The sequence below is a fragment of the Argiope bruennichi genome, chromosome 8, assembly GCF_947563725.1.
Source record: "Argiope bruennichi chromosome 8, qqArgBrue1.1, whole genome shotgun sequence".
NCBI lineage: Eukaryota > Metazoa > Arthropoda > Arachnida > Araneae > Araneidae > Argiope > Argiope bruennichi.
In genome coordinates, this window is record NC_079158.1 from 4,051,984 (window position 1) to 4,074,495 (window position 22,512).

General features: G+C 27.3%; 1 protein-coding gene across 2 annotated transcripts; it reads right to left on the reverse strand.

Moving 5' to 3' along the window:
- Nucleotides 1–4,810: 4,810 nt before the first annotated feature.
- LOC129980491 (uncharacterized) lies at nt 4,811–9,906 on the reverse strand. Of its 2 annotated transcripts, XM_056090811.1 has the most exons (5): nt 9,749–9,906; nt 9,175–9,297; nt 8,288–8,355; nt 5,996–7,935; nt 4,811–5,301 (listed from the first exon to the last, which is right to left on the reverse strand). In XM_056090811.1, exons 4-5 carry the CDS (start codon nt 7,738–7,740, stop codon nt 5,037–5,039), a joined length of 2,010 nt encoding a protein of 669 aa, XP_055946786.1. In that variant the 5' UTR covers nt 7,741–7,935; nt 8,288–8,355; nt 9,175–9,297; nt 9,749–9,906; the 3' UTR covers nt 4,811–5,036. The 2 variants fall into 2 exon arrangements, with proteins under 2 accessions (XP_055946786.1, XP_055946787.1); XM_056090812.1 differs by lacking the exon at nt 9,749–9,906 and having other exon boundaries at nt 9,175–9,348.
- Between the last annotated feature and the right edge of the window lie 12,606 nt (nt 9,907–22,512).

Sequence of the window (22,512 nt, forward strand, 5' to 3'; positions counted from 1 at the left end):
TATTATTTTAAGAAAACATGATTTAATAAATATCGACTCTAATCTTGGGTAAAAAGTTAATTTCTAAAAAATTAAAAATAGGAATTTACATCCAAGAGAAAAAAAGCTCTAAGTGAAGCAAAGAACATTATCTTAGGCAGTTTCGGTCCCCTTCCCTCCAAAAAAAGTTCTGATGAATTACAAATCTTATATATTTTTATACAGATCCTCAGTTCTACGAGTCACATTTAGTAAAAATATTCCTGAAATTCTTACTTTGAAATAAAAAGAAAAGTACACATTATTACAACTAAAACTGAGTATGTTATGAAAATGTGAATGTTACTATCTTAAAAAACGCACATTTTAAACTACCTTGTTGCTTGTCTCAAATAAGATATGCCCATCAGTGCCCAGAGTTTCCCCAAGATTGATTAGTTAAAAATTTATGAAATTATTTGTTATCCTAAAATAATGATATTCAAAGCTTCATAAGTCAGACAGATTAAGTCGCAGAAAATATATATATGTATATATATTTAATATTTAGACAGTCAAGATTATTTCACTGAATATGATTCTCTAGGCCCAAAATTGCATATTTAGACTAATACTTTTAAAAGTACATTTATTGACAGAAATAATTTTGTTTTTGTCATTTATATCCTTTTAAAAATAAAACTGAATTTTATGATGAACCAGAGAAATTATCATTGAATTTTTCTTCCTGATATTGCATAAAACATAAAAAAGTATTTTGTAGTGTTTATAAAGCTTCTGTAGCGAATGGTTATGAGTGAGGATAGAACTTTGGACCTTGTAGTTCGCAGTTCAGTAACAAAACATAAGTAATATTCGTGTCTCATAGCTGTTATCTGACTTGCAAGCTTTTCACCACACTGCAATGTCGAATTATTTTATTTTTTTACTCATAATTTTAATAAAATATGTTTGGTTTCAGTAAAAAATTTCTTGTTTTAATTTAATTTTAATCACTTCTGTTTCAGTATGAATTTCTTTTTTTATGGAAGCTAACAGAAAGTAGGAGAGACACATAGTGCAATGAAAAGAATAATATAAGGTTTCTATAATAGTACGAGATACAATTATCAAAATTCGAAGCTTAAAAATGTTTCGCTGATAAACTTATTAAGAGACCAAATTATATAAAATATTTAATTGGAAATGTTAGCGAGCATTAATCCTGATGAATCGGCTAGTTTCCTAGTGGCTAGTTTACGATAAATATCAATACAGTATTCTGTTTTTATCTATCATTTAGTAAGAAGGAACCTAGACATTTGCATATTATATATATATTTGTAAAAACTAAGTATATCAATGCAACATGGACCTAACGTTTTGTTTTCATTGACGTTACTGTTGGCTTACCAACCAAAAATTTTTGGCCCTCCCCTTGGTGCCGATCTTGACATTAAAAAAATATCTCGAAAAAATAAAAAGGCACCCAATTGCAAACTTTTACCAATTTCTAAAATTGGAAGCAAAATCTATCTGCCTCATTGTGAGGAATTAAAATGGTGCTCAGCAAAGTTAATGCATGTTAGAATGCAGAGTTAATGCACAAGAGAAATGCCTGTTTAAAACATTATTAAAATTCAGAAAATAAATGTATTTAATAGTGTTCAGAAGAATTATTGAGGATGACAAATTAGTTAAATGGACATAGCTCTTGGGAAGCTTCTTTCAGAAACATTTTTATATTTTGAAGAACCATATTTAGTCCTCACTGCCTTTAATTCTGTAACTAAAATTTCATCAAACTTGGCAAATAGTAATTTTGCAGTAAATTTCAGGTCACTTTGAGAGTAACCTGACAAAATCTCTATATCACCAAGTTTGAACTGAATATCCAATAAACTGATAGATAATGTTAGTGAGGCAGCTGCAATTTTGCTAGGTTCAGTATAAAAGTATATTTCTTCATGAATGAGAGCAATATCACATAGATACTGAGCCAAAAAACTCACCTCTCCCTTAACATCATACATAACATAAAATATTTGTAAAAACTGGTATGCAGTTGGATATGACATCTTGAAATCCAATGCCATAGGGATTTTTTGCTCAATCTTTAGTATGTCTTAACCCATTAAACGCCAAAACTCAAAATCATTAATTGTTTTCGATGCAAACAACACAAGTTATTATTTTGCCACTTATAATAGTAATCTAATGCAAAAATATGGAAATTGCTCTTAATTTTAAAAATATAGGGTGTTGCGTTGGCGCAACATCACCAGAAAAGAAGTACGAATGTTGATCGTTATCACCGCGAGTTCGCAAATTGTACAGACAAAGTCTATGTGAAAGGGTACCGACGTTCTCTGATTGGTTTAAGCCTTGGCATTTTTTTGGCGATGTTTTGCAATCATAATAGTGTAGTTATCGCTTATTTGGCTCACACCTTGTACCTTTCATTAGTTTTAGGGAAGATACTTGTGAATATCACCCGCTCTAATTTGTATTAATATAATTGTTTTCTCTAAATATTTGTTTCTAATGAAACATTATTTCAAACCAAATAGAAAACTATTTCAATCGTGAAAAACGTTTCTATTTCTAATTTATGTAACTAGTAATACAAGTAATTAATGTTATTAGTGCACAGAAATATAAAAACTATATGAACGTAATTACTCAACATATGATGCAGCAATTGAATAATTCTTATTTTTCTATGATTTTCGTGCCTTTATTAGATAATGTATGCAGTCATTGAAACTTGTTGCTGAACGTTTGTTACTTTCCCATCAACTACATATGGGGAGATGATTACTGAATGCCCAAAACGTATAAATATGTAAGCTTTAACAGAATATGTGATTTCATAGCTAATTTTTTTAGTTATATCAAAATAATATTAAGAAGAAACACACACACAAAATATTTTTAATAAATTGTAATTTTTATATTTCTTGAATTTAGGTTTCAGGATTTGATCTTTTCAGCTGTATATGTGTTCCAGATTAATATTGCATGTAAATCCTAAAAAATAGGGGGGGGGGGCGATAATTTTACATATTTTATTTATTTTTATAAAAATATATTTCAGAGTAATAAATAATATTAAGAAATATATAATTTTCAAACTTTTATTAATTATTCCAAAATTTTTATTAAGAGATGTTATAAAGAATTGTTTTAATATTTATTTTTCAATAACTAAAGTTATATATCCCCAACTCCATTTGAAAACAATTTCTTTGGACATTCAAACAATTAAAATTTTATAAACATGTGTCTTTAGTATTTGTGACTTAAATATATTAGTTAAGTTCTTACAATATTTTTTTCTATTTCCACAAACGAATACAGTTTGAATTTTATCTAGAGCCAATAATATATCTTCATTCCCTCAACAATGAAAACAGTTTAATAGTTACAATAAATGGTATGACATGTCAAATCATTGCTATGTACTTTAAACTGAAAAATAAAATTTTTATTTTTTAGGAACTTTTTTAAAAACTCTTTTCAATTGGAAATTTTCTTATATTTTGCAATTTATTAATTTCAGTTGGAGTAATAGTAGATACTAACTATCAAAACAAAATAGATTTAGTACAGATTTTACTGTTCACATAAATTATTTTATTGAAAAAATATATGCTGACTTTAAACATGAATATTCTAAATACTTAGTCTATTTTTGCCTCCTTTGTGAACTATATTTATGGAGTATATCTAAAAACCTCAAAATGAAAAACTTATTTAAGACATGATCTCTTTTTACAAATAAATTAAAACATTCATTATAGTTTGAAGACTTTTGTACCCATTTATGTTTTTAAAAATGATTTTTTTTTTTTTTTTTTTTTTGTATCACTCAGTAAAAATAATTCATATGTATAAAATGTTGATGGTAGACTTACTTTTTAATATCTCATAATAATAGCATAATACTGATTATTTTTATAATTCTTAGAATGAAAGATTTTGTGGATTAGGAATACATTTTTCCTAATGCTTTGTCTCTCTTTTTTTAATTGATAGATTTATAAATGATATAGAAATACAGGTTTACAGAAGATACTAAAAACTTCATATATTTCTTTTTCTTATATTTGAAATTTTAAAAAAATTAATATTCTCGATATTCTCTAATATAAAATGTTCTTATCATTTTTAAGTTCAGGCACTGTGTTAAATCCCTTCTTCACTTCACTTCTCATCCGTTGGCATGACTAGTCAATTTAATTATATGGATAAAAAAAAATTTTTAAAAATTCTAACCAATTACATTAAATAGATTTTTAATCATAAATATCTAGTGTTTTATATTCTAAATAAGGACAAACTATGTTTTATGTAAATAACTACTTCAATTTTCAGTCGGAAAGGAAGATGCAAATCCTTTGAGGCTATGTGCTTCTTCATGCTTTTTAATCCCTAGGAACTAATTTTTCAACTTTTATTTTTTATGATAAAAATTAGTCTCTTTTTTTCTTCTTATATTTGTTTCTTCTATACACTGCTTAAAATCATGTACTTTGAAAACAATTTATTCCAGAAGTTTAAAGTATTGCAGAAAATAATAAAAACTAAGGAAAAGAAAGTGCAGGAGAAGAATGAGTAAGTTTGTGAATGAGTTCAATGCATAGGAGTAAGTTTTAGAATGCACATGTAAACAATTACTTCAATTAACAGCTCAAGTTTGATTTTATGAAAAGTTTGATATATATGAATACATATAACATCAATAAAAAAATTCAGGACTCTTTGGTTTCAAAGGTATGTTTTATTCATCTTCTAAAAATGTTTCAATATACAACAGAGCAACTTGTAAATACTTTTTCAACTTCTTTAAATTTTAATATATAATAAGCTGAAAAATATTTAACATATAACAGTTTCATGGAAGTGCTATTTAATACCATAATAGCATTAAAATTTTATATCATTAATACCAATTATTTCAACACCATACAAATCCTGTTAAAATTTTCTAATACATTTTTAAAGCATGTATAAAAAATAAAAAAAACCAAGGAACATATTTTTTTTAAGCATGATAGTAATAAAATAAATATAAATTAATTTGGAAGAGATACATTCTTTTCAACACAATGCGTCAAACTATGTTTTGTTTTTCGATGTTTTTTCGGTAACTCAGAGAATATTCCATAAGTATGTTCTTTTAGGGCAGGTGGTAATGCTCGTTTAACTGGCCTTCCACCAACTTGAGTTTTCCTACCAGAATAAATAGATTTTCTTCTTGCAATTGCTGTAGGTTCAACAGGAATTTGATTGCCTCTCCTTCTGCTGCACTTCAAAACTCTGCTTGAGTAGTTAAGGTTTCTAAAAGGAAGGGAAAACAAAAGAAGAAATCTAAGTAAATTTCTGCCAACTTCATCATACAACCGAAGAGTTTAGTGGAAGAAAGTCCTGCATGACATTTTAATAAATTAAAGAAATTTAGCTTTAGAATGTATAAAAATACAAGAAAGCTACTTACAAAACCCCTTTTCATACTGAAACTCTCTTATTAAATTTTCTATAGAATAATATCCTACCATATTATAAATGATGAATGTAGAAGTTTTTAAATTGCTATTTGACACTTTCTTTCGCTAAACTCTTTAAATGTGGTGTAAAAAAAGTTGTTAGTATTAACCCATAACATAAACATTAATTATACTTTAAAGAACATTAAAATAAAATTAATAAAAACCCATACACTGTTTAGCTAAAATTTTAATAATACATTTTTAGATTCTTGTATTGAATGTATATTGTAGTAAATTTATCACTCTTTCAGTTTCAATTTTTACAGCAATAAAAATTAAAAGAAAAACATCAAACAATTAAGAAATCTAAAGCTAAACACACTTCAAAACTGAATTAAAAAAAGTTTAGTCTTTAAAAATAATAAAATTAATTTGCTACAATATAATATAAATATTAAATTGTTACACATTAAATCTTATTTTCTATCTTGTGAATTTTCCAATGTAAACTTAACAAGCCTACAAAAATAAGTTTAAAAAAGTACCTTCCAAAGTTATGCAAGGTAGACACCAATCCAGTTTCTGTTTTTCCAAACTTGTTAACATTCTTCACCATTTTTTTTATTGCTGGCTTAAAAACATCAGGATTATTTTTGTAACCGGATTTAATCCGATTAATTATATCATCAAATTTTTGTAAATAATCACCATCATCATCATCTGTTTCACTGTCTGAGTTTTGACATGTAGCTGCAATGGGCTGTGAAGTAGTGTTTATAGTTGGTAGAATCATGTTGTTATCATTGCAAGGCTGTGAAAATGTGTCAATATCTCTAGGTGAAAGCGTGTCATTTGAAGAATGTTTAAGTGTATTATTATTAAATTGTGAAAGTATATCGTTAGATGAATGTGGAAGTACCGTAGAAGAAAATTGTGGTTGTAGAGCATCATCAGATTGAGAAGAAGGAAAATTGTGTGATGGGTTAAAACTTAAAGGTAGCAAGAGGGTGCTATTTGAATCCAATTTTTTTCCAGTAGCCACTTCATACATTAATTTTCTACTTTCTAGAGAATAGACAAATGTTGATTGTTTATTTTGTTTCAGAATTACAGCACTTAAATGCTTGCAAAGCTTTCCATTCATGCCAACAAAGCAAGTACAAATGGAACTTTCCAAATCAACAAAATGTTGATCAATTTCAAAACAAGTGTTATCTTTATTTGGTGATCTGATGTTCTGAATTATTCCTTTATCATCAGGCAAAAACCTTTTTACTAGTTTTTTGTTACAACGACCAAAACTAAAATCTAAATATCTACTATGTAGATACTTCTCAAATTTTGTGACAATGAAGTCCAATAATTGAACTAAGCTAAATGCTTTCACTCGTCCAAGTATGGTCTCTTTTAAAACTTTGAACAAACTTTCAACATAGTTTGTTGTATTGTTTCCCCTGGTTAAAAGCATTTTTCTATGACAAGTGCACCATAAATGCTTTTTGGAGAACAACTTGCTCAAATATATGATGAACTTGTCATATTTCCTGACTGTGCTATTCTCCAACATATTTTGAAGCAACTCTTTCAGTTGCATTTCAGTTTCTGCATACATCAGTGATTTAAAGGAAAAATATAATTCTTGATGGTGCTCTTTTAGAATTTTATTTTCACTGTTCATAAGCCATCGCCACACTGCTTTTAGCACATGAAACTGACAGGGTAAGTAAGTAGAATTTGGCCATATTTCACTCAGAACTTCTCTTTCCTTCAGATCATCATCTGCCATTACAATCAGTGGCCCATTTTGCAATAAACAGCATTTCTCAGGGAAACACTCACAAAGAAGTTTCACTCCTTCACGAAAAATATTAGTTTCTTCTGCATTTGTGATGATGCAGCCAATAGGTATTCCACCAGCTACACCTGGAGAAATAAAAAAATAAACACAATGATTTAATCTGTCCATGTGGCCAGATGCATCAAGCATTATCATTTCTTGAACGTTGCTAAGTAAATCTATACTTTGCTTCATTATCGGCGTCACTACAGCAATCGCCAAACTGTTCTTTACTTTTGAAAAAGCAGCTTTACAGAATGGCTGTTGATTGTATGAGGAAATATATTTTTCAACTTCCCTGTCAATATCGCTTTCTCTTCGAGATCCATAGATTTTCCTAAATTCATTATTTAGCAAGTGATTTACGACAGATAATGAAGGTAGCTTAGAACTGTCCATGCATGCTTCTGCATAATCTTCATTACTCTGAAGCTCTAATTCCATTTGCAACATCTGTCTTGCAGTAGCTGCAGTATGTCCTAATTCAAGCAATTCTATCAGACGCTTTTGCGTTAGGTTTGATAATGGCCTGAATTTTTAACAGCAGCACTGTCAAGCAAATGATTACGAGAGTACAGAAACTCGCATAATGCAGGAAACTCTATAACTTATGGGAGTGGATCTTTGTGTTTTGGCAGTGAAAAATACCTGTAATCAAAATAATTTGAATATTTTACCATGGATATATTAAACATCTAAAATAAAAGAAAAGAAAATTTAAGCTTTCCAAAATATGATAATTCATAATAATATTAGAAATAAAAAATTATTATTGAAAATATAAGAAATAATTATTGATACTGAAAAATAAATAAGTAAATGAAGATATTAGGTATTGACACATATAAAGAAAAATGTAATCTATTTTTTAAATTAGTTTTATAAGTATGTAAGTGACAAATAAATCCAACAATCACACTAAATAAAAGTATTTGATTATATATTATTATATATATTATTTGTTATTATTATTAATCAAATTTAAATAATTAAAACTTACCTATGAATAGTAATTTTAAGAACTGCTGGGCATCCAGTATTTTTACTTTCTTTCACATGTTTTGATACCTGTAAAAATAATCCTTATATAATTATCAATAATGAGAGCACTGTGCCGATGAATTTCAGTAGAAGAGAATAAGCTATGAAGTACTGCTTTAAAAATTTTAAATAATAATAAACCAATCTAGTCTTTATTTTTTATTTGAACAATATTTAAAATGTGTTTAAAGATCATAAATTTATTAAAATTATAAAAAAAATCAATATTTTATTTCAATTCTTAACCCTTTATTGGGTGCAACTGGCCTATCAGGTACAGCTTTTAAATTCAAGTCAAATTAGTGCCAGAACTGAAATTTTTTTCTTAACATAAAATACGATCTTATTCATGGAATGTGTGTTATAAAGATCACAAATCAAATCATACACACACACACAAAAACAGATTTTTTTCATTTATCAAACTGGTCAGAAGATTGAAAAGAGAATAAAAAGAACAGATATTTCCATACTAGGAAAATACATATAAACTATGCAATATTTGCTAAGTGCTTTGTAACAAGGCAGCCAAAAATATCAGTCTTGCCTTAAGCAAAATGAACTTTTAGATCACACCTTAGTTAAAAATATATGTCAATATATGGTACAGAGTATGGAAGCTCTAAAACTTAGTAAAACAATTTAACAAAACATGTATAATATAAATACTTATTATTATGGAATTTGATACAATTAAATATATTTGTAGCTAAACAGATATAAATATGTGTCTTGCCACATGCTAAATAAACTTTAAATCTAACCTTGTCATTATATAAATGATAAAACATAAAGTGTCTAAAATAACACACATAATGCATTTGAAGCAGTAAAATATGTTATTACCTGTTGCACATTGTGCTGGCATCTAAAGTCACCTTTATAAGCATTAAGGCGCCCAGTTGATTTATGTGTTCTCTGAACACGCCAAACTGTTTCTGATCTGTGTTCATATTCTTTAATCCATTCCTAAAATATGTGTTACAGAAATGCAAGAAATAAGTATTCAAAAGAAATGTATAAACTATTTATATATTTATAAATCTTAATATTAAGTTAATAACAAATATCAAGATTAATAATTAGATTGTTAATAACTATATGAATCTAAATATCTTAACAAATATAGCACATTTCCAGATAAACATCTTATGGTAATAATTTGAATACAAAATTAAAAAATAAATATCTCCTTGTGTTATTTTATTTTACATGAATATTCAATAAGAATTATAATGATTTCTATTCTGTTTAATGTCATCTAAATATCTTAATAAATATAGTTTATTTGCATATAAATATTTTATGGTAATGATTTTAACATGAAAATTTAATTAAAAAATTGGCCGATCATTTCCCATAAAATAAAAGCTTGATTTTCAAGTCTTATTTTAATAATACTTCACAGAAAAATTGCTACCTGTGCTGATTCTTTATTTACAAGATCAGAAATGGGAAAAATAGCTCTATTCTCATCAATCTCAATTATTTTATAATTGTATTTCACTGGAAGATTTAATTTCTCCATTTTGAAAAATGGCAGGCAAAAAAGTACGTACAACTAAACAACAATGCAACAGGGTTGCTACAGCATAGAAAGTCTGTGCGAAAGAAATCGACCAATCAGAGCACGTCGGTATCCTTTGCCATAGACTTAAGGTGGGTTCAGACGAGGCTTATTATTGCGCGCAATAGAAGGTCACGCCTACTTCAGGAAAATCACGTGACTGCAACGGGACAATGGCAAATGGTTGTCCCGTCGGGACAACTATTAGCCATTGTCCCATCAACGTTATCTCAACTGTTCACACGGGGACAATAGAGGGACAACAGTAGAAAGACAACGATTGCGCGCAATAAAAAGCCTCGTGTGAACCCACCTTTAGTCTGTACAATTTGCGAACTCGCGTTATCACCGAGCACTACGCCGCATTTTCTTCACGTTTTAAAAACTAGACATTTTTGTGAGCTTATAAAAAGGTGTAAAATAGTCAAAACACTTCTTTGAAAATTTTAATTTATTAAAAACTAACAAATAAATGTAGTTGGCAAGCTTATTATGTAATAATAAGGTGATATAAATTTCAAGTACGATATGCTTCACTACAATTGTGGTGTAAAGCATCTTCACAAACATTGCAGTGATAAATAGTTTGGTTGTGGCAATACTTGCAACGTAGTCTTCTACTGTCTGTAGACTTAACAATAAAATGTCTTCTGGATATTGGTTTTGTAAGGTTGAATTTGCTCGGACGTCCTGTAGCTGATCTTTTCTTATTTATCTCACTATCCAAGGGCGTCTGTAACAGATGAAGCACAACCTCTCGTCTAAAATCCAACAGTGACTTTTTACTTCCTTTTTCAGAAAATCTTGATAATCTCCAAGCATTTGTTAGTGCAACATCGATGAAATTTGAGAATATTGGCCACCACCATCTTTTGCCACGGACCCTAATTCTGTAATTGGAAACAAAATTGTCACACAAATCCACATCACCTATTTTCTGATTATATTGCTCAATGCAGTGAGGTTGGGCTACTAATATTTTCTTCTTCTGATTTTTAGTGTATCGAGAAACACTTTTTAGTGTTTCAATTTTTCCAAACATTGACCCTATTGTCACTACAGAGTTGTCGTTCTACCGAACAAAAAATATCTTTGTTTTCTTCATACTGAAAAAAAAAAAAAACATTGAAAATATCTGCACTAGTTTTATTTTCTATGATTTGTTTGATACGATTAATTGAAGTTTTTTCTTCATTTTTTGGTTGAGGCCAATCAGTTGGTTCTTTTCTTGTCTATCGTAATTCTTCCTTTTTCAGTTTTTTTTTTTTTTTTTTTTTTTTAGCAGAATCGTATAAAAGTTTTCATCTTCTTGAATGAAGTCAAGCGGCACTTCGTTATCACATAATGCAGGTTTTATACCTTTACTGTTTATTCCTTGGTTTTTGAATCCCTTTTCCAGTTCATTATGGAAAAACGTCAACAATTTCATTCTTTTTTCCCTAGTACGGATTTGATGTACTTTTTGGTCAGGATATTGTAAATCAGCGAGAGGGCGCCTTTGTAGGGCAATTTGATTTAAATATGATTCAACTGGAAGTTTCGAGTCCCATGGTTGAAACACAGAAAAGTAAGGCAGATTTTCTTTCTTTGTAGGTTGAAACATAGTTGGCGGAGAGTAATCTATCTATATCTATACTTATAATAAAGCTCAATATGTGTGTGTGTGTGTGTGTTGGCGCTCTACAGGCCAGGCCATTTGACATACAGCTATCAAATTTGGTACATGTATACCTTAGAGGTCGGGAATGTGCACCTGGGGTCCCTTTTTTTGAAATTTTAATTATTAATTAAAAACTAACTTTCCCGCCAAATAAATCTTCCATTTTCCCCACCGCCAACTTTTCCGCCAAAAAAATCTTCCAATTTTCCCACCGCCAAATGAGTAAGGCTTTAGTTTTTTTTTCTCCCAACAGTAATGAGGCTAGGGTTAATATTTTTCGGCGGATTATTTCAAACGATTCTGTTTATTTTCTTAATGTTTTATGCATTTAAAATTAAACATTGTTAATTAATCCATGTTTCAGATTCATTCTGAAGTACTTTTGAATTAAAATAACACAGAATAAAGGAAATTAAAAATGTCTAATCGGCATAGCGTTACCCCAACTGGCGTAGAAAAATTCACGCATTTGCGTTACCGTTAGTGGCGAAGAAAATTCACGCATGCGCATTATGTTCTGATTGTTGCCATGACAACCATTATCAACGGATGATTTAAATTATTTTTAGGTTAGTTGCATGCTTTTGTAAGTAAATTATATTTATGTTAGTGATATATTTTTTGTATAGGCTTATAGTTTTAAGTACATCGTTTTTTAAGTAGTTTTTTTAAACCTGTTTTCGACCGATTATTTTAAACGATTCATTTTATTTTCTTAAAGTTTGATGCATTTAAATTAAACATTGTTAATGAATAGATCTGTTCATGATGAATCTGAGAAAATTTTGTTGACAAATTCTTGAGATATTACATAACTTAAGAAAGATATTCTTTGGTGCCCATAAAGTTTAAACGCTCAGTGACTCTATTATCAGTAATCATATTATTACAAAAATGCTTTGTTTCAGTAAAAAATATTATAATATTAATTGCAGTTTAGTCATTTTCATTTTAATTTTAAGCATAAATTCTACCAGAACTAACAGAAAATTAGAGAGATACATATTATGTTATGGCTGAAGGACTTTATATTATTATGAGTGAATTACATGACTATCAAAATTTGAAGCTTTAAAATATTTGATGAAGAAGCTATTAAAGTAGAAATTGCATAAAATATTTAATTATTAAAATTTTAACGAGCATTATGATTGGGGAACTGGCTGGTCGCCAAAGGCGGCTAGTACTTATAATAAAGCTCAATGTGTGTGTGTGTGTGTGTGTGTGTGTGTGTTGGCGCTCTACAGGCCAGGTCATTTGACATACATCTACCAAATATGGTACAAGTATACCTTAGAGGTCGGGAATGTGCACCTGGGGTCCCTTTTTTTGAAATTTTAATTAGAATTTTAATTATTAATTAAAAACTAACTTTCCCTCCAAAAAAATCTTCCATTTTCCCCACCGCCAACTTTTCCGCCAAAATAATCTTCCATTTCCCCCACCGCCAAATGAGTAAGACTTCAGTTTTTTTTTCTCCCAACAGTAATGAGGCTAGGGCTAACATTTTTCGGCGAATTATTTCAAACGATTCTGTTTATTTTCTTAATGTTTTATGCATTTAAAATTAAACATTGTTAATTAATCCATGTTTCAGATTCATTCTGAAGTACTTTTGAATTAAAATAACACAGAATAAAGGAAATTAAAAATGTATAATCTGCATAGTGTTATCCCAACTGGCGTAGAAAAATTCACGCATTTGCGTTACCGTTAGTGGCTAAGAAAATTCACGCATGCGCATTCTGATTGTTGCCATGACAACCGTTATCAACGGATGATTTAAATTATTTTTAGGTTAGTTGCATGCTTTTGTAAGTAAATTGTATTTATGTTAGTTATATATTTTTTGTATATGCTTATAGTTTTAAGTACATCGCTTTTTAAGTAGATTTTTTTAACCTGTTTTCAATCATTTAAATTATTTTTACGTTAGTTGCATGCTTTTGTAATTGCATTCATGTTAGTTATATATTTTTTGTTATATGCTTATAGTTTTAAGTACATCATTTTTTAAGTAGTTTTTTAAACCTGTTTTCGACCGATTATTTTAAACGATTCATTTTATTTTCTTAAAGTTTGATGCATTTAAATTAAACATTGTTAATTAATCGATCTGTTCATGATGAATCTGAGAAAATTTTGTTGACAAATTCTTGAGATATTACATAACTTAAGAAAGATATTCTTTGGTGCCCATAAAGTTTAAACGCTCAGTGACTCTATTATCAGTAATCATATTATTAAAAAAAATGCTTTGTTTCAGTAAAAAATATTATAATATTAATTGCAGTTTAGTCATTTCCATTTTAATTTTAAGCATAAATTCTACCGGAACTAACAGAAAATTAGAGAGATACATATTATGTTATGGCTGAAGGACTTTATATCATTATGAGTGAATTACATGACTATCAAAATTTGAAGCTTTAAAATATTTGATGAAGAAGCTATTAAAGTAGGAATTACATAAAATATTTAATTATTAAAATTTTAACGAGCATTAAGATTGGCGAACCAGCTGGCCGCCAAAGGCGGCTAGTATTATAATAAAATAAGGCCAATCAGTGTCAAATAATATCATTTCAGTACCTTATATGACAACAAAAAAGTAATCATCATAAATAAAGAAACATAAATTTTTATGAAATGCTCTGCGTAAATGTTCCACAATTAAATGTTAAAAGAATCAAACCAAACCAGGATCACAGATTCTTTGAAGTAGATTGTAGACTCAAAATTCCCATTTCTTTACAATTGAAATAGAAGTGTATAAAGTCAACGGTTGTGTGGAAATTATTTTTTGTATTATAATTTTGTTTTACCATTTATGCACAACACTTGATGCATTTTTTTTTTTTTTTTTTGAAATTAATAGAACAGTTCAGTGAAGTTTTTAATTTAGATTATAAAAAATTATGCTACAAAATATTGTCAATAGAAAATATTCTGAGTTCATGAAATTAGTAGATTGGTCCAGGCGGAGTACTAATCAGGTCAGATTCATTTCTTGCATGAATAGCAAATGCTTTCTCTCATTCACATCCGTTTCTATCTGAGGATTATAGGAGCTACTGGGATGTATTGTATATGTATATAATGAATTGCATTTTGTCTATTCTGTTTGCGCCGTGAATAAATAATTTACAGTTTATAATTTTTTTTTCTTGAGTAATTTCTACATTATTTTTATGTGAAGATACAATGGCTGATTCAGATCGTAATTCAGGAAGATGGGAAGGAAAAGAAATGTTTGGACTGCTTTTAGAAATGGCGGGATTAATGAACACTGGTTTAGATACTCAAACTTTAGCGCTTTGTGTAAGATTAATCGAAGATGGTGCAAATCCACAAGCACTAGCGACCGTTATTAAAGATCTTCGGCGGGAAGCTGCCGCAGATAAATCTGAAAAATGATGACTGGAATGAAGATCGAATCTTTTGGCTTGAATCTAAAATAAGTTCAAGTGCAAACTGTTTAGGTAAGTGTTGTAAACAAGGATGTAGTAAATCAGCATTCAGATACTGTTTATTATTTTTTTAAATAATTATTAAGATTTTACTTAATTGAAGAGCTTATCTTAACATGATTGATATTTCAAATTAAAAATAGTGGCTGAAAGGGAGTCAGAAATGTGAATTTACAAATATTTTATATTTTTGTTGTAAAAACCCAGGAAATTTTCTATTTTATAGTTGATTCTAACCAGTTGTTGGATGCAACATGATAATTGTAAGACATCACTTAAATCTGTTTTGATAAATATAGTCTATTTGATTAGGAAACAAGCATGAATGGAAGTTTGCGTGATCTATGTTTCTCTTCCTCATAACATCAAATTCACAAATAACTATTTTGAAAAGTATTGGCAGAAATGTGCAGATTTCTATACAATTGCATTTATTACAACTGCGTTATTTCTCCCCAATTGACTCTTCATTTCATATTTTTTTTTCCTCTCGGTAAATGTCCCAGTCTCGTCTTTCTGAGGTAGAAGGTAGATCACCAATTCATTGGAATTTCATTAAACTTGCTTTGTCATGATTTTATGATGAAATGATTTTCATATAATCTGAAATCAAAATAAATTTTTTTAAAAATTCTCTAACATTATCATTATGCATTCTTGCTTTGATCTGCTGTAAATGTTATGTCTTGATAAATTTAAAGTAATAACAGTAAAATATTTATTTTTCATATTTTATTATGAAGTAATATTTTATTTATTCTTATTGCCCATTCCATTCTGTTTCTCACCTATAACAGTAATATCTAGATCAGAAAATTCAAGCACTACTTAAGTTACGACATTCGGTTTGTAAAGTATATTGGGGAGATTTATATTATTATTAATAACAGCTGCTTATCTTATGAAAGACAAACTAATTTTCAGTTATTCATTCAATAGTATAAATTCCCAGCTTTATGTCAAATTTGGTATCTCTGAAAAGTAAAGAATCAGCATACATATATATATTTTCGAGATTCATGCGCAATAGTAAAATCAAACTATTGCAAGTATTTTTTTTTTTCAGGTGGTTCCTTTGCTTGTTCTAGACAAAATATTGCAGAATCATTACTAATATTCTTATCACCAAATCTCATCGATAAATCTTTATAGTAACAAAGTAATGTAAATCAGGCTGATTGGTGATTGGGGTCCCAGTAACAAAGTCCCATTTAATTTTAAAAATATATACATTGTGTAGTTGAACCATCGCTAAATTTGTTTACTACTTGGCGACTATCCAGAACATCATAAGTACCCCCCTCTGTTTTCTTCTCAAAGGCAGATAATTTTTAATTATTTTGATGCACTTTTTAAAGAATTCTGTTAAACATATAATTTAATTTAACCTCTTTTTGACACTTTTTTTCTGTCCCATCTTTTTAAAAATTGTTATTATCAATTTGTTTTTCCCATTTTATTACAAAAAATCTTTTAATAGATATTGAAATATTTTTATTAAATATATAATTAAAGTATTATTGAAATTTAATCAGGATGTCCTGAAAATAAACTTAAATTTATGCTATTTTGGATCAATGAAATTTCTTATTTGCAGAGCAGGAACATTATTTTCTAAGTAAATGCGCACTCTAAAAGATTTTAAAAATCATTCAAAGTAGATGCAATTTCTTTATCAGGTATTGGAATTGAAAAAGGTTGGATGAAAATGCCTCATGCCTTGGATATGTTGACTTTTGGGATTATATACTTGGATTTGTGTATCAGTTGCTTTTAGTTTTGATTGAATATTATCAATTTACATAAATCCATCAAAAATTAATGCAGATAAATTTCATATAAATTGTCATTGATTAATGTATTAGAATACATGTGAAATGGAAATAAAATCTACATTTCATAGTACACTAAAATAAAAGTATTTAGTAGGAAAATAATAATTCTTCAGGTACATTAAAAAAATGCTATACTTGGTTTTATTCTGAACTGCTTACATAAAAATATTCTCTTTTTTTTTGTATTTTATAGCTCGAGTAAAACCAAGCTATTAACTTTCATTCTTTTCCCATTCATTAAAATATTCTGCAACTTCTTGGAATGGTCAAGTGCAAGAATACTTAAATGTAATAAAATTAAGCTCATGGGGAGCTAATGTATTGATATCTGATTGGGAGCATACTTTTTGCCCCCAAGTTCTGTTATTAAACAAATGAATTGTATGAAAAATTCTTTTTAAAAAAAACCTTTTTCTAAGTCAGTTTTTTTTTCTTTTTGGTTGTCATTAAAGATTTACATATGAAACAATTGAAAGTTGGAATATTCAATGGAAAATTCTAATGAAATTCATTGATCTATCTTTCTGATAAGGTTCTTAAAGATTAAGAGTAAAATTGTCTGTAGCTTAAACAGTGCGAATTTATTAAGGAATATGATTATTAAGAACAATTTTATTTGGATTAATAAAATGCATATTTGTTTAATTAACAATGTTTTTCTTACTATATTTAACTTAAAACGAAATCGACTGTTTTTGAGAGCCTTCTTCAAACTGATTTATAATTTTGAATAAACATAAATCAAAATAGCTTATTTTTTACATATGTCCTTTCATTACACTATTTGCAATTGAATTACACATTTATATATTGCATATATAATTCATAAATATTATATTTTCATATAAATGCATATATAATTTAAAAATTTCGAGTAATGTGATAATCAGTACTTATACTATATATAAATGATTTCAAAAACGGTAATTTTTAATAAATTTTAAGAAATATTTTATACCTTTTAATTAGGAAAGAATTATCACATTTTAGAAGACTGGCGATATGAAACATTCTGCTTCTTCAATCTTTTTAACTGTACTCTGAGAATTTTGTTTATTTTTAATATCATAATTAACTACCTTAGAAAATGGACGTTTGTGTTCTCAGCTAAATTTTTAATTATTGATTTTGCAACTTGAACATTCAAATGAGGGTCTGTAATATATTTATATATTTCCTTCTGGTTATACAACTGCTATTATAATTCATTTCATCAAAACAGAGGACATAGATATTTTGCAATAAAGAAAATTTAGAAGCACAAGTTTTTTTGTTTTTAATATTTACACATCATACAACATATTATATTGACATTTAAAAGAATTTTTAACTCCATCTTTTCAAACTTGTGATACCTAATAAATAAATGGCAAGAATATCTCTTAACAAGCTGTAATATCTTCGGGAAATAGCGTTTTTAATAAGATTCTGCATATATCAGTTTTTATCCATTTTTCTCATTTTTTTACCTGCCAATAAGTATTTTATTTGATTCTGAGAAAATAATTTTCCTAAACATCCTATTGATATATTTTTTTAAACTCTCCATTGTATTGATTGTCTGATTTTTTAAATATCTTTTTTTATTGAAATATTTAATTTTGAACTTTCTTTCTATTTTTTTCATGGAAACAATATGTTTTTCTTATTCTTGTAAAAGGGACAAAAGATTCATGTAAAAAGGGCAAGAGAGTAACTTGTATACTACACTTTTATCCTGTTTATTTGGCAATAAATTATTCAGGTTTAAAAAAAAAATTCAAACATTATAAGACATCAGTCATTTACTCCTTTCACATGATAATACACTATTGTTTGATTGCAATTTAAATATTGGTATAAAATGTTTAAATAAATGAGGGGGGATGGTGGAGGGAATATCATCAATAAAACTTTTAATTGATGAGAATAATTGCTCCCTCTAAAATGTTGAGTTAAAATTCAAGCATTTGCAATGTTAAAAGTATCTTCTTATGCATTTGAAAATATAATTTATTCTAACATCAAGATATTGTGGAATTGAATGAAGTGTTTTTGTCTTTCAAATTTCTTGAATACATCAAACATCCTACAACAGTAGAGGAGATTTGAGAGAAATGGGGCAGCAGCATTTATGTCTTAAGTAAAAAAAAATCAGAATCTATTTCAAGTAGAAAGAGCAGCTATAGCCCCTTGTTTGATCTTAATTGTTACACCAGCTATAACATTATTTGTGTTTAAAACACAAGACCGGATTTTTAAACCTTGGAAGTAAATACAAATTCATATTTTTTTTCAATCTTATTATGTGTAAAATAAAAATATTTTAAAGTATAATAAACTCAAAGATATAGTGTTTATAAAGTAACAGTCAAATTAAGCTTAAATGTAGCATGCTTTATGTGATATGCAATAAAATAAATTCTGCATTGGGAGTAATGGGATATGCTTGATTACATTACAATATATTTTCTAAATATGCTAATGATAAAGTTTTTAATTTTTCTTAATATTGTTTAGCTAATTAGTTGTAAAATTAGTTGCTGAGGTGTTTGTTATGCTGCAATAGTATATTGATGCTTTTAAATTTATTAAAATATATGTTATTATACTTTATTATTTATATATTTTAGATAATATGAAGCAATATTAAACAATAATAAAAAAAAAGCTGATCTTCCATTAATGAAAGCAAAAAGGCATAAAATAAAATTTCATTTCTTAAAAAGAAAGATGCTTATGAGCACCAGTGTCTCTAAACATTGTTATTCTCTTTTCACATTGAAAAAAAAAAAAAAACTATCTAAAATCATCTTTACCACTTAATTTCAGTTAAAGGGAATTAATTCCATTGTAAATTTAGTAAAGTAATAAACAATATAATAAATATTAAGTAATGAAAAAGATGAAGCTTAATTAAGAAAGTTATTTATTAAAGCTTTTGTCACTTTCAATTAAAAAATAATTATTCTATTTTTTTTTTTAAATTTAAAAATAGTACGAATATGGAAGAAAAAGTATTCAGAAAAAGAAAAATATATTAAATAATATATCGCAATCTGTGGAAATGGTTGTAAAGGAAAATAAAAGTTTTCAAGATGAGCAGCACCAAGGAAGATTTCAAAATTAACTCTTGTTTGATATGTCATAAACCATAAATGAATGAAAAGGATATCAAAATACAATATTTATTAATTTTATTTTTCTCAAAACTTGCCCCATTCCTCTTTCATATAAGCTAGGTGCGAGGCAAAAATGTAACAATTTTTAATTATATAAATAAAAGCTAATTGTTTGTATCTTGATGTTTTTCTATTTTTTAAAAATAAAAAACATAATTAAAAAAACTATTCTAAACTAGTGAATAAAAAATCTTTTGGGGAAATCTCTCCCATTCCACCGAGCTCCGCCCGCTCCCTTCCGAAAACTAAGTATTGTATTAGCTAAAATTTTTCATGGAACTATAGTATTTGATTCTGAAATGAGCTGTTTTTTAAACTTTACTTTGAAAAGCAAAAAAAAAAAAAAAAAGAGAAAAAAAATTACCTTAGCAATTAAGCAATTTTCTCTGCACTAATCAAATGAAAAATATTTATAATAAAACTGAATTGCTGCCTTTTAGTTAGGAATATGAAAAGAAGAAAGATATTAAAATAACATTAACTCCAAGTAGATATAAATAAAGATCAAAGATCAGATTACTATTTCTTTTCATTGATTGAAAAATTCTAAATATTCTCAAGAAATAAACCGATTGTTTGGAATTGTCATATGGTAAACAAAAAGAACCTTAAATGATTATAATTAAAAATGAAAGTGTATAATATATAAAAAAAGAACTGAGCATCTACAAACACATATACTGAAAACAAATTTCTGTATCTGACCATCTGAAATATCAAGGAGGAGGATAAGTTTTACTGATTGCAAACTTCAACCAGCTTTATTCTGAAGTTTTCAAAGAAAATGATGTCTATCAAAATATCATAAAAAAATAATAATTTTTAATTTGAATGTGATGATGAGAAAATTTTTCTTTTATAATTCTAAATGTACATAGTTTTGAGGTATATAAAAAATAAACTAAGTGTTCAGCTTTATGCTTCTGATGTAAGTAAAAATGATTACCTAAGTCGTAGAAGGGATTTGAGGAATGGCAGGGCAAATGTTGTTCCATTCCTTACTATGAGAATTAAAGATAGGAAAAATTATTTAAATATAAAATTTATTGTTAAGGGAGAGATTTCAAACTATATCTTTTTTTAAGATGAAAAAGAATTTATTGTTAAAGGATTAAAAGCCAATTTCTTGAAGGTTTAAAGTTATTGAGTGAAAATAATTGGGTATTTAGATAGATAACCATGTTTAAAATATATTTAAATCTTTTTATAACTGTATATCTTTATATTTCAAGATTTTATGGACTATAAATTGATAAGATTTTTTTTTTGTGTGTGTGTAATGAAATTACCTGAATAAATTCCTTTTAAAGGACTGAGAATCATGAATTATTAATTTTTTATATGTTTTCTTTTATTTTTAATTAAATTTCTTAATTCATTTTTCTTAACATTATATCTGAAATACAGCTTGTGCAGCATTTTGTATTTAGTGATTATTTTAGTGTTATTTTTATCTATTAATTTCTTTGTAAATGCATCTAAATAATAAGTATTTGAAGAGTTTATATCAATATAAACTTATACACTTTTAGTTTTGAAACAGTTGATTAAGTAAATCTTATCTGGCAAATTGCTCCATGAGACATTTTGAAGCAAAAACTCTTTTTAAAAAAATAATAAGCTGTTTATTTATTTTTGTATATTTTTAAATAGAAATATATAATATTGACTAATGATGCATATATCTAAATATATTTTATAAAAAACTTGTTTAAAATTATCATTCATCCTTTAATATATGTTTTTTTTTTTTTTTTAGTACTATCAGTTGTTTTAGCAAGAGCATCCTCCTGTTGAATTTCTACAGCATCTATCTGCAAAAATAGATCTTAACATGAAGAAAAAAATATATGAATTTTTATATTTTAAACTAAACATTTAATCTGATTTTTTAAAATTTATTTTGTGCATATTATACAAACAATGCATTTTAATTACTCTTAAGAAAATGTATTATCTTTAGCTTTTAATGCTGTGATTTCTTACTGTTTATGCAAAAAGCATTTTACAAAATCATTGCCATATTTGTTTCTTATTTCATATGATGAAAAATTTTGCATGTACTTATATTCCACATATTTTGAAGATGTGAAATAAGTATGATAATAAAACAAAATCTTGTGAATATCATAATACCGATTGTCTGTATTTTATTGTATATGATAATAACTTAAATTCCACAATTACTAAAATTTAGCAGAAATTGGATTATTTTACATTTGTCTATGTGCAAAAACTATATTAAACCTGAAAGAAATTCAAATTCAAATGCTAGAGTATGGACAAGAATACTCTTTTACAGTAATTAGAAATATCAAATTTTTTTTAATAGTGGGATGGATAGAACCATTTTGATTTACTTTACACAAAGCCTCATTTTTTCACTTTTTTTTTTTTTAACATTCAGAATAAACAAAATTTAAACATTTATGTGAAAAATTGACTGAGAATATACTGTTATGCATTTGACATTGTTATATTATTATTTTTT